General features: G+C 39.4%; 1 protein-coding gene across 1 annotated transcript in view; it reads right to left on the reverse strand.

The window, feature by feature from the left end:
- Positions 1–14,187, reverse strand: part of LOC128698997 (kin of IRRE-like protein 1) — a 199,845-nt gene that overhangs the window by 101,593 nt on the left and 84,065 nt on the right. The window contains exon 2 of the mRNA XM_070096766.1: positions 2,724–2,863. Coding sequence (XP_069952867.1) covers positions 2,724–2,863 — 140 coding nt within the window. The remainder of the gene's footprint in view (positions 1–2,723; positions 2,864–14,187) is intronic.

The following is a 14,187-nucleotide window of genomic DNA, read 5'->3' on the forward strand; positions in this document are numbered from 1 at the left end:
TGCTTGTGTCTGGTAGTGTCTAGGAGTAATTTCTTGACTTCTTCTTTAGCTACTTGCAGTGTCTTAAGCTTCAGTTATCTGGTTGGAATTCGTATGTTGAAAATGGAACTCATTTCTTCTAAGATTAAAATATCTTGTTATGTAAAGGAATTTGGAACTTTCTCTTTAATACCTCAGGCATTTTCTCTTTAATACCTCACGCATTTTCTCTTTAATACCTCACGCATTTTCTCTTTAATACCTCACGCATTTTCTCTTTAATACCTCACGCATTTTCTCTTTAATATCTCACGCATTTTCTCTTTAATACCTCACGCATTTTCTCTTTAATACCTCACGCATTTTCTCTTTAATACCTCAGGCATTTTCTCTTTAATACCTCACGCATTTTCTCTTTAATACCTCACGCATTTTCTCTTTAATACCTCACGCATTTTCTCTTTAATACCTCACGCATTTTTAATTTAATATCTCACGCATTTTCTCTTTAATACCTCACGCATTTTTAATTTAATATCTCACGCATTTTCTCTTTAATACCTCACGCATTTTCTCTTTAATACCTCACGCATTTTCTCTTTAATACCTCAGGCATTTTCTCTTTAATACCTCACGCATTTTCTCTTTAATACCTCACGCATTTTCAATTTAATACCTCACGCATTTTCTCTTTAATACCTCACGCATTTTCTCTTTAATACCTCACGCATTTTCTCTTTAATACCTCAGGCATTTTCTCTTTAATGCCTCACGCATTTTCTCCTCAACTTCAGCGAATTTCTCGTTTATTCTTGGTATTTGGTTCTTATAATTCCGTTTGCTTTTACAAACTTGAATAAAATATTCGCTATGTATTGTTCTTCTCCACAATTATTCTTCAAAGTTTCTCTCTTCCTCTCATCTTTCATTTGTATATTCATTCCTGGTCCTACTGAATCTCTAACAAATTTTTTGACCGCCTTTCTAACAAATTTTTTGACCGCCTTTCTAACAAATTTTTTGACAGTCTAACAAACTTTTGGCCGTCTCTCTAACAAATTTTTTGACCGCCTTTCTAACAATTTTTTTGACAGCCATTAAACCATTCTTCATTATTTTCTTCCTCTTTTGAATAAACTTTTTGATTCCAAGTTCGTATGCATAAGTTATTTATATCTGTTCCTTGTAATATTAAATTCCAATTAGTTCCTAAAAAAATACTATCTGAACACATTATATTTCGTATTTTCTTTGGTCATTATTATTTACGTTTCATTTTCGCTTCTTAAGTCACATGTATTTCCAATTGAACATGATCACTCTTTCGAGTTGTCTCTTAACTACTAAGATGCTCCCTTCCTCTCAGGTGATATTCCCTCACTTCCTCCCAGGCTAAAAATATTACCTCGCTCACTCCCATCCTCGTCAACAGATATTCCCTCTCTCTCACCCTTGAAAAGGACACGAATTTTTCTTTCCCATTTCTGGTTTAGAATTTGTCTTTTCCTCCCTCTCTTCCTTCCTCTCTCATAAGAACATAAGAACATAAGAAAAGAGGATCACTGCAGCAGGCCTGTTGGTCCATACTCGGCAGGTCCTTTGCAATCCATCCCACTAACAAAACAAATGCCCAACCCAGTTTTCAATGCTCCCCAAGAAATAAGGTCTGATAACTCTACCAACTCATTTGCAAGTCCCACTCAAATCCAACCCCTCCCACTCATATATTTATCCAACCTAAATTTGAAGCTACCTAAAGTCCTAGCCTCAATAACCCAACTAGGTAGACTGTTCCACTCGTCAACTACCCTATTTCCAAACCAATACTTTCCTATGCCCTTTCTAAATCTAAACTTGTCTAATTTAAATCCATTATTGCGGGTTCTCTCTTGGAGAGACATCCTCAAGACCTTATTAATATCCCCTTTATTAATACTCATCTTCCACTTATACACTTCGATCAGGTCTCCCCTCATTCTTCTTCTAACAAGTGAATGTAATTTAAGAGTCTTCAATCTTTCTTCATAAGGAAGATTTCTAATGCTATGTATTAATTTAGTCATTCTACGCTGAATGTTTTCTAACGAATTTATATCCATTCTGTAATATGGAGACCAGAATTGAGCTGCATAATCTAGGTGAGGCCTTACTAATGATGTATAAAGCTGCAGTATGACCTCTGGACTTCTGTTGCTTACACTTCTTGATATAAATCCCAATAATCTATTTGCCTTATTACGTACGCTTAGGCATTGCTGTCTTGGTTTCAGGTTGCTGCTTACCATAACCCCCAAGTCCTTTTCGCAATCTGTATGGCTAAGTTCTACATTATTTAACTTATAAGTGCTAGGGTTATGGACACTCCCGAGCTTCAGAACCTTGCATTTATCTACATTGAACTGCATCTGCCACTTTTTTGACCAAGAATAGAGTTTGTCTAAATCCTCCTGAAGTTCCCTAATAATCCTCCTGAAGTTCCCTAATAATCCTCCTGAAGTTCCCTAAAAATCCTCCTGAAGTTCCCTCCCTCTCCCACTCCCTCTCTCCCTCCCCACTAACTAAGGATATTGTCACCTCAAGCCTAAGGATACATTTCTTTCTCTCTCCCTTATTAAGAATTTTCCGTTTCTCCTTTCCTCACTCCCTATCCAAACAAATACTTCCTCACTCCCTTCCCGGTCGAAGGATTCTCCCTGTCTCCTTCCCCAGCCCATGCATATCCCCCACTATCCTAGGATACTTACGGATCTGTCCCCCAGCATGTGGACTCTGCAGGGAAGATAAGCAGTCTGACCAGAGATGATGGTGAAATTGGTGGGAGAGTCAGCGAAGTAAGGGCGAGGTCGTCCCAGCCACCAGCCCTCAGTTGATTCTGCCTCAGCCCCTGGGGAGACAGATTAGGAAGTGAATACTGGTGGTAGATGTTGGTGGTGATGATGGTTGTTGTTGTTGGTGGTGGTGATGGTTGTTGGTGATGGTGGTGATGGTTGTTGTTGGTGGTGGTGGTGATGGTGGTTGTTGTTGTTGGTGGTGGTGATGGTAGTTGTTGTTGTTGGGGGTATTGATGGTTTTTGTTGTTGGTGGTGGTGATGGTTGTTGTTGCTGGTGGTGGTGATGGTTATTGTTGTTGGTGATGGTGATGGTTGTTGTTGGTGGTGGTGGTGGTGATGGTTGTTGGTGGTGGTGGTGGAGGTGTCGAGAAAAGAGAAATGCTTTCGTAATTATTAGCAATTATAGGATAAACGTTGACGCTTGTACCATCTAGCACATCCAAATTTAACACAACACAAATAACCCGTATTGTGCCATTTTTCTCTTTAGCCTAAATTAATATACATCACCATTAGCCTTGCTCTAATTAAAGTCATAATAACCTAACTTTGCTCTGATCAAAGTTAATCTAACCTTACTTTGCTCTAACCAAAATAACCATAATTAAATTTTGCTCTAATTACCTCTACCACAGCAAATAGGCTTAGCCCTAAATAGAGATTTCTCTAACTCTATCATTTCCTAATCAATATTTTTCTAAATAAAATTAGCCTTAATAGGAGTTACAATAACCAAACTTCCTAAAATAAAAGTTAGAATTAAATTAGTCGGCTGTATTAAGTGATTAGTGAATAACAAATGAGGCTGGAGTCGATCCATTATATAAATATTAACTTGTGTTTCATGTAATTGATAGAGATCACATTAACCTTATCGCTGGTGATTAATTACTCAATGAAAACATTAAATACAATCATTTTAATGTGACTGGTGAGTTGGTAGGGGAGAGAGAGAGAGAGAGAGAGAGAGAGAGAGAGAGAGAAGGGGTAACATAACGTAGGGCCAGAGAGTCACACTTTGTCTAGTGTAAATTCCTTATTGGTGTTGGTCTCTGCTGGTGTACAATGAAGGTTTGTGTTCTTATGTTAATTTTCTGTGTGTCTCGCTCTTGTTCTTTCTCTCTCTTTCTCTCTCTCTCTCTCTCTCTCTCTCTCTCTCTCTCTCTCTCTCTCTCTCTCTCTCTCTCTCTCTCTCTCTCTCTCTCTCTCTCTCTCATAGGGTTTTCCAAGGCGGAGGATTCCTAACTTCAGTGTCAGGCTCAGAGCTGTTACCTACATCATCTCACTTGAAAGCCTTTTTATTGTTGTGAAACATGCAGATGTGGGGCAGGATGAAGTTGGAGCCATCTGTGGGCCAGCAATTTCATTTGTTCAACTAACTCTCTCTCTCTCTCTCTCTCTCTCTCTCTCTCTCTCTCTCTCTCTCTCTCTCTCTCTCTCTCTCTCTCTCTCTCTCTCTCTCTCTCTTTGCTCTATCTCTCTATTCTACTCTGCTACTTAGTTTCCATGGTATGGCATCTGTGTTTATCACGCTCTAACTCTCCACTTGTTACCACAAGAACCATTTCCTGTCGTGAGGGCTCCCGTCCCCAGCCTCACCTTCTGTTGGTCAGGGGTGTAAAAAAATACTAGCATTGATGGTCAGCCAAAGTGCTTGTAGACAGGTAGCGGACAACAGCATTCTAAAGGCCTTTGATGGCTACAGAACACGCTTTTCTTAACGGAGAATTTCATTTGAGTGGAGGGAAGCAAGGTTCGTGGGACGCCACAGTTGGTTTGCTGTTTTGTATCAATGGGGGATTTCAGTCGTTTTTGTCAGAACTGTTAGTGTTGCTGTCCTTTGTGGACAGTGTGCCTGTCTTTTTCCCCGGCATTTAGTATATTTCAACTCTTAGTTTTTCTTAATATTTTCTTTCCATCTTTAGCATTTAGTGAAAAGATTAACACCATTGTTTGTTTTATGAAGACACTTAATAATTTACTATAGTTTACCATTACAGAAATGTTTCCGACACCTGATATGTATAATAGTTTTAAACTAAAGTAATATTAATAATCTCTTTAAAAATACCCATAAAATAATCTTTGTCTGAATGTTAAAGATTCTCTTTAGACTGAATTATTAAGGAATTTTTATAATATATCTGATTACCTTATTAAAAAATTCACTCGGAGTTACAAAATCATTAGTCTTTGGTAATTTCATTTGAATTGTGTTAACTTCTGTTATCACTCTGCTCTTTGTATATCGTTTTCTATTTCAATTCTACCTAAATTATTCATAATGGGTCCGAAATTTTCAATATGATCTTTAAAATGTTTTTATGCACAAAGATATTTTTGTTATAAATCACACTGAATTATTTTAGTCGGGTTGTTCAACTCGTCATCGTGATGGATTTCTTTTTTTAATTTTACCTTGCTTATATTGTAATATAATTTAGATTCTGATAATGGAAAGAGAAACATCCGAAACATTAATACAGAAATTGTATATATATATATATATATATGCAATAAGATCACAGTAAACAGGTGATTTCAAAATATAAACAAAACAACCACTCTGAAAGAATAGAAATTCCAAGCTTTCGTGACTATCATTATCAAGGAACTATATAGGTTCCTTGATAATGTGAGTAGTCACGAAAGTGCTTGGAATTTCTATATTCTTTCAGATGGTTAATTTGATATATATATATATATATATATATATATATATATATATATATATATATATATATATATATATATATATATATATATATATATATATATATATATATATATATATATATATATATATATATATATATATATATATATATATATATATATATATATATATATATATATATATATATATATATATATATATATATATATATATATATATATATATATATATATATATATATATATATATATATATCTTCTTTCTTTCAACACACCATCCGTATCCCACAGAGGAAGGGTGGCCCAAAAGGAAAAACGAAATTTTCTCCTTTTACATTTAGTAATATATACAGGAGAAGGGGTTACTAGCCCCTTGCTCCTGGCATTTTAGTCGCCTCTTACAACACGCATGGCTTACGGAGCAAGTATTCTGTTCCACTTACCCATGGAGATAAACAAGAACAAGAACTAGAAAGAAAATAGCAGAAAACCCAGAGGGGTGTGTATATATATGCTTGTACATGTACATGTAGTGTGACCTAAGTGTAAGTAGAAGTAGCAAGACATAACTGAAATCTTGCATGTTTATGAGACAGAAAAATGGACACCAGCAATCCTACCATCATGTAAAACAATTACAGGCTTCCGTTTTACACTCACTTGGCAGGACGGTAGTACTCTCCCCTGGTTGTGGGTCACAACTTATATTATATATATATAATAATTATATATTATATATATATATATATATATATATATATATATATATATATATATATATATATATATATATATATATATATATATATTATATATATATATATATATATATAGGTATATATAATAATATAATATATATATATATATATATATATATATATATGCTATATATGTATATATATATATCATATATATATATATATATATATCCTATACCTAGATATATATACATGTATATATATATATATATATATATATATATATATATATATATGTATATATATATATATATGTATATATATATATATATATATATATATATATATATATATATATATATATATATATATATATATATATATGCGTGTGTGTATGCAATGTTCACGAACAGGAACGTAAGGTAACGCTGATAAGATGAGATACTAGGTTCAGGTTTATCGGTCTGGACCAAGAATGGACTACTCTCTCTCTCTCTCTCTCTCTCTCTCTCTCTCTCTCTCTCTCTCTCTCTCTCTCTCTCTCTCTCTCTCTCTCTCTCTCTCTCTCTCTCTCTCTCTCTCTCTCTCTCTCTCTCGTATGTATAATGTTCGCCAAGACCGTAGTCCTGGCACGGGTCTCAATCTTGCGATGACCCGTCTCTGGCTCCCGAGGAAGACTCTCTCTCTCTCTCTCTCTCTCTCTCTCTCTCTCTCTCTCTCTCTCTCTCTCTCTCACTCTCTCTCTCTCTCTCTCTCTCTCTCTCTCTCTCTCTCTCTCTCTTTCTCATTTATTGGTATGACCCCTGACCTCAACTACTCATGTGTCGTCTCACCTGTTCTTTATTGCCTTCTAGTAAAAAAATGTATTTTTGTTTTTCAGAAGCAATAGGTATAGGTGATTTAAAGAGAATGAATGTGTGTGTGTACTCACCTAGGTGTGGTTGCAAGAGTCGATTCACAGCTCCTGGCCCCGCCTCTTCACTGGCTGCTACTAGGTCACTCTTCCTGCTCCAAGAGCTTTATCATGTGTGTGTGTGTGTGTGTGTGTGTGTGTGTGTGTGTGTGTGTGTGTGTGCTACATAGCCAGAGAGGCTTTTAAATCTACATAAATCTTTTTGCGGATTAAATACCGGAAACACAGGAAGCTGAAGCAGTAAAACAAACACGGGAAACCTGCAGGTAAATATATTATGTTTGTATTGATAGATGTTTTTATTTAATCTCCATATGTTTTTTGGGAGTTTAACCCGTTGGTGTTTTTAAATGTTTGATGGATGGGTAGTAATCTGAATTGATCTAGGGATGGAAATGGAAATTCAAACGTACTAGACCAACAACTTGTCACTACCAGCAGGATGCCACCATTGAGGGAATTGTATTGTCTCTATACTGAGTAGGTCCTGTAGGTAGGTTCTCGTGAATTTTTGTATTAATGTACGTTAGGTACCATATCTGAATCTTTTTTTAAAAGATTTTTTTAACTCTAATATTTTAGAAAATACTCTATATTTTTGCACTCGCCGATTTGTGTTTACAAGGGTCGAGTCAGTGTCCCCTGTACAGCATCTCAACCCACAATAAACTGACCCAGCCACTAGCTTCTTGGTACTCGTTATATTTTCTCTGGTAACTATGCAATTTTCTTCCTCCGTCTAGTTTCATAGTTCCTTCTAATGTCACAACCATTATGCGTGTGTTTATGTGTGAGTGTGAGTAGGCGTGTGTCTCTGAGTGTAAATAATCAATGCCTTTTTCCACATCATACAAGATCAAAGGGGAGTGAACATCCAGTCCTCTTCATCTAAAATGGAACAAGCCGAAAAAATACTGAATACAACAGAAACACGAGCATGGACGATGCACAGTGAATAACATCTGCGATCTTTCTTTTATTCATTTCAAACTGAAGAAAGTGGAACACAGGAGGTACAAGAAGCAGTAATATAGATCTAGAGAGAGAGAGAGAGAGAGAGAGAGAGAGAGAGAGAGAGAGAGAGAGAGAGAGAGAGAGAGAGAGAGGAACATAAAGTAATAGGGAGAGACATGTGGACACATTACTACAAAGACACAGGGACACAGAGATATTGAGTTACCCTTTGGAACACCAATAGCCCTGGTGTACAACGCACTTTAGCGCGATCAAGCGCGTTAGACATACACAGACTCGCCTCTGCCTGCGTCAACTAAGTCTATAAAATACCTAAAATATATTGTGTGTCACGGCCTAAAAATAAAAGATTTGTGGAAAACCTACACCGAGGGCTGTTATAGAAGCCTTTGTGAAAGCTGAGGTAGTTAGCTGCTGTACTCACCTATTTGTTCTCACTATTTGTGGCTACAGGGGTCGAGTCGCAGATTCTAGCCCTGTCTCGTCGCTGGTCGCTACTGGGTGCACTCTCTCGCTGCTCCATAAACTTTTTCCTATCTTTTCTTAAAGCTATGTATGGATCCTGCCTCCATTACATCACTCTCCAGATTGTTCCACTTCCTAACAACTCTATGACTGAAGAAATACTTCCTAACATCCCTGTGACTCATCTGAGTTTTCAGCTTCCAGTTGTGACCCCTTGTTGTTATGTCACATCTCTAAAACATTCTGCCTCTATCCACCTCGTTAATTCCTTTCAGTATTTTAAATGTTGCTATCATGTCCCATCCCTACCCCTCCTGTGTGTGTATGTGTGTGTGTATGTGTGTGTGTGTGTGTGTGTGTGTGTGTGTGTGTGTGTGTGTGTGTGTGTGTGTGTGTGTGTGTGTGTGTGTACTCACCTAATTGTACTCACCTAATTGTGGTTGCAGGGGTCGAGACTCAGCTCCTGGCCCCGCCTCTTCACTGATCGCTACTGGATCCTCTCTCTCTGCTTCCTGAGCTTTGTCATACCTCTTCTTAAAACTATGTATGGTTCCTGCCTCCACTACTTCACTTGCTAGGCTATTCCACTTGCTGACAACTCTATGACTGAAGAAATACTTCCTAACGTCCCTGTGACTCCGTCTGAGTCTTCAGCTTCCAGTTGTGACCCCTTGTCCCACCCCTGCCTCTGTGTGTGTGTGTGTGTGTGTGTGTGTGTGTATAATGTCTCACTCAATATGCACTCCTGTACACCCGCTTCGTGAACGGATTTGCATGAGTAGGGGGATCGGACACGATCTTGTCGCTGCTGGTTTATGCTGATATGCGCTGAAGTGGCCACTTTGCTCCTCTTTATTTACACATATCCGCCTACTTACATGTAATAAAGCGAACACATTACCATTGTACACATACACACTGACGCTGAGGACACTGTCGTAGGGACACACCAAGGTTGGGAACACCGCCGTATGGAACGACCAAGGCGAAAATCACTGTCGAAACCACCGTAGTCATTCAGACTAGACCAGCCACCAGTCTGGATGTGTTTTGGATATTTTCATGGTTAACTTTAGAGCTGCCAGAGAGGATGGTTCATTCACTGGGAATAAAAAATCGCATCAGATTATCTTCCAGTTCCTGGAGCAGTAAAAGAATCAACCGAGTTGAGGTGTCAAGAATATAAGGGCACAATACCGTGACTGGAACAATACACGAATAATCCGCACATAGGAGGGAAGAAACTTAGAACGACGTTTCGGTCCGCTCTAGTTAATGGTCCAAGTCGGACCGAAACGCTGTGCTGAGATTATTTCTCTTCTGTGCGGGTTATTTGCACATTGATTTCTTTTTTACAATAATGGGCTAAGAAACACCGAGAATTAGACGACTAAAACACATGTACAACACTTGGGAATCTTTATTGTCTAGACGTTTCGTCAGTCACTGGCTTTATCCGTCCAATACAGAGAATTAACGGTGGAAGCTGAGAAGAGGAAATTTCAGGTGATCAGTCCCCTCAGACTTAAGTGGTGTTCAGTCCCTCAGCTCTTCCGAGTCGAACCAAACAGCTTACGGAAGGTAAGAAGGAAGAAAGTCATCTCTTAGAAGCCAGCTAGTCACCCGGCTCAACCAGCCGGTCACCCGGCTCAACCATCCGGTGTGGGAACCACTACCAATTTTACAGGAAATTGGAACTGAAGTGGAAATATATTTCAGCCTCTTCGTCTCAATCATTTTCTGAAGTGTAGACTCGTGATGGGGCTCAAGGGTGAGCCCGGTGGCCCGGTGGCCTGGTGGCTAAAGCTCCCGCTTCACACACGGAGGGCCCGGGTTCGATTCCCGGCGGGTGGAGACATTTCGACGTGTTTCCTTACACCTGTTGTCCTGTTCACCTAGCAGCAAATAGGTACCTGGGTGTTAGTCGACTGGTGTGGGTCGCATCCTGGGGGACAAGATTAAGGACCCCAATGGAAATAAGTTAGACAGTCTTCGATGACGCACTGACTTTCTTGGGTTATCCTGGGTGGCTAACCCTCCGGGGTTAAAAATCCGAACGAAATCTTATCTTATCTTATCTTAAGTGGAAGTCCAGCTTCAGCCCAGTCATCTTGCGGGACCTATCCTGAAATATTCCTTATGTTTCAGACGCCAGAATGACATTCTTTAACCCGCATGTACACACACGCACACGAAGAAGAAAGTCTTCGTCACACGAAGGAGTATTACGTGTGGGTTGTGACATCAGCACGACACCCAACACACACTGAGAGAATACTCTGATATATCGTCCTGGCCAGCCACATGCATAAGCCACAAACATAAACACTGTCTTGAATATTTTGAGAAAAATTACGTTTATGGCCGAGTGAAAAATATGTCCAAGAGGTTCGATTTATTTGCTGTTATGGAAGCCTTGGTACAGATTGCTGTTGTTGTTGTTGTTGTAATCACTGTTGTTATTGTTGTTGTAGTTGTTGTTATTGCTGTTGTAGTTGTTATCATTGTTATTTTTGCTGTTATTGTTGCTATTGAAGTAGTTGTTATTATTGCTGTAGTTGTTATTACTGTTGTAGTTGTTACTGTTATAGTTGCTATTATTGTTGGTGTTGTAGTTATTATTGTTGTAGCTGTTGTTGTTGTTGTTGTAGTAGCTATTATTGTTGGTGTTGTAGTTAATATTTTTGATATTATTGTTGTTGTAGTTGTTATTGTTATTGTTGTAGTTGTTAATGTTATAGTTGTTGTTATTGTTGCTGTAGTTGTTTTGTTGTTTTCGTTGTATTCGTGATGTTGTTTCTTGTGTGTTGTTGTTGTAATGGTGGTATATCTTGTTGCTTTTGTTGTTGTGGTTGTGACGATAGTGGTGGTGATGGAAGTAGCTGTGGGTGGTAGTGGTAGTGGTTGTTATTCGCGTCGTGGTAGTGGTAGTGGTGGTAGTAGTAGCAGTGGCGAGTGGTGGTGGTGGTTATTGGAGTTATGGTGGTGGTGGTGGTAGTGATAGTGGTTGTTATTGGAGTTATGGTGGTGGTGGTGGTAGTGATAATGGTTGTTATTGGAGTCGGTGGTAGTAGTGGAGGATGATAGTGATTGTTATTGGAGTCGTGGTGGTAGTGGTAGTGGCGGGTGGTAGTGGTTGATATTGGAGTCGTGGTGATAGTAGTGGAGGGTGGTAGTGGTTGTTATTGGAGTCGTGGTGGTAGTGGGGGTTGGTAGTGGTTGATATTGGAGTCATGGTGGTGGTAGTAGTGGAGGGTGGTAGTAGTTGTTATTGAAGTCGTGGTGATGGTAGTAGTGGCGGGTGGTAGTGGTAGGGATTGCTAGTGTTCATGGATGTGGTAGACAGAATCACGTATCACAAGTATCATCTTCCTGCATTTTATCAATGTTCATATTGGGGCAAAAATCTACTTTACACTTGTGTTCTGTTTTGTACTGTCAGCAAAGTTACTTTCTCAACCTAAAACAAAACTATTTTTGCCCTGACCGAAACACAGAAGTTTTTCTATAACCCACAGAAACGTTTGAGAATTACATGAACAACGGAATATTGCTTAATATATAAACTACTTCTCTCTCTCTCTCTCTCTCTCTCTCTCTCTCTCTCTCTCTCTATTCAGGGTTTGACAAGGTTAGGATCCCTACGCTTTATTGACAAGCTATTTACAGGTTAAGGATTCCTAACTTTATTGACAAGCTAAGAGCTGTTACCTACATCAGCTCATTTGAAAGCATTTTTTATTGTTATGAGACATACAAGTAGGAAACAGGATGAAGTTGGAGCCATCTGTGGGCCAGCATTTTCATTTGATCAACTGACTTTATCTCGTTGACATCATTATGCTGTACGAATGTGTTCCATACTCGAGTCATCCTGGGTATGTATGATCTCAGATGGAGTGATGTTCTGGAGAAGGATACAGCCAGAGTGAAGTTGCTGCTTTGCCCGTCTTGTAGGCATAAAAGCTTGTTTCACGCTGTCCTCAAAGTGGGTCCAAGTGTGGTATTTTGACAATATTGGCCTTGTACATAACAGTAAGGCCACCCACATCCCTCCTATGTTGAAGGCTCTGCTGAAATGACAGATCTATCCAGCATGGGTCCAGACGAGAGATGAGACGTCTTGCTCTGTTCTCTACTCTGTCAAGCAGTCGCAGATGAGAGGGGGGGCAGGCAAACCAAGAAAGTGGAGCATACTCAAGGTGTGAGCGTACTTGTGCCTCGTACAGGATCTTGCAACCCCTACTGTCAAGCAGATGGGAGATACGGCGAAGTGCTGTAAGCTTCCTGGCTGCCTCTCTCTCTCTCTCTCTCTCTCTCTCTCTCTCTCTCTCTCTCTCTCTCTCTCTCTCTCTCTCTGCTTTTCTATCCTTGACTCATAAAGCTACATAATAAACAAAAGATCTTTATCCAAACATCAGTATACATCTCTTCTCAACAGATAACCTCAGTGTGGACAGCTCAAATTATCTCCTGTCAGTTTTCCCATGTACTCTCTCTCTCTCTCTCTCTCTCTCTCTCTCAGGAGGTGAACATAACTGTATGTCCAGCAATATCAGGGTTGATGGCTCATTTAAAAACTTCTCGACTCATTCTTTGTCGCGGATGAGAAAACTTTACAAAAATATCGCCCCATCCCCAAAAAATATAATGAATTAACTTACTGGAGGTGTTAAAACCTCGTTGTTTAAAGTGCCTATTTTACTCTCCCCGGCACAGTGCCTTTCCTTGGTTACAACTTTATCTAGAAAAAGGCCTTTGTGCTAGTAAACTAGAAAGGTGCCTTCCTTTACAGCCAAACTATGTTCTGCAAGCAGGGCCTTGAATATATATACATGTGTGTGTGTGTGTGTGTGTGTGTGTGTGTGTGTGTGTGTGTGTGTGTGTGTGTGTGTGTGTGTGTGTGTGTGTGTGTGTGTGTGTGTGTGTGTGTGTGTGTGTGTTTGTGTACGTAAAATCTATACGTGTCTCTTAGGAGTGGGGGGAGGCTGTGACTGAGTGGGGTTTTGAGTTTAACTCAGAGGGGTTTTAGTGGGATCGAGTGGGTTTGAGTGTTTGAGTTTGTGTTTTGAGTGCATTTCGATTATGTTTGAGAAAGCTGGAGTGAGGTCAGAGTGTATTTGAGCGTCTTAAGTATATCTTAGCGCATTACAAATGCCGTTCAGTAAGTGTATTCGAGTTGATTTTGAGTGCGTTTGAGTGCATCTCAGCGTTATAAAGCAGTTTAGCAAGTGTGAGTGCATTTGAGTGCGTTGGAGTTGGTTTTTAGAGTGAATGAGTAACTTTTGAACGTGCAGGATTGTGATTTCATTTTCGAACGTGTTTTGAACGTGTTTTGAGAGGGTTTCAAGCAGGTCTGGTTGAATTTTAAGTGAGTTTTGAGTGGGTTAGAATGGGTTCTGAGCATCACCGAGTGGGTTTTGAGTGGGAGAGGAAAAGTACCCAGGCGCGACTTGGTGGGGCCGCTATTAGCCCCTGTTAAACCCATCAAATGCCTTGATTGGGTCGTCAATATCGGACCGATAGTCGCGGTCTGAGGACCGTAGTGTCGGCTGGTCCTCGGTCTTCCAGCGCCAGTATGACCCTTACAGACCAGCGCCTCTCTTCAGTCTCTCTTAAGGACTCTCTCATTGGCTGCCATCAAGAAGGT

The sequence above is a fragment of the Cherax quadricarinatus genome, chromosome 55 (genome assembly GCF_038502225.1).
Source record: "Cherax quadricarinatus isolate ZL_2023a chromosome 55, ASM3850222v1, whole genome shotgun sequence".
NCBI lineage: Eukaryota > Metazoa > Arthropoda > Malacostraca > Decapoda > Parastacidae > Cherax > Cherax quadricarinatus.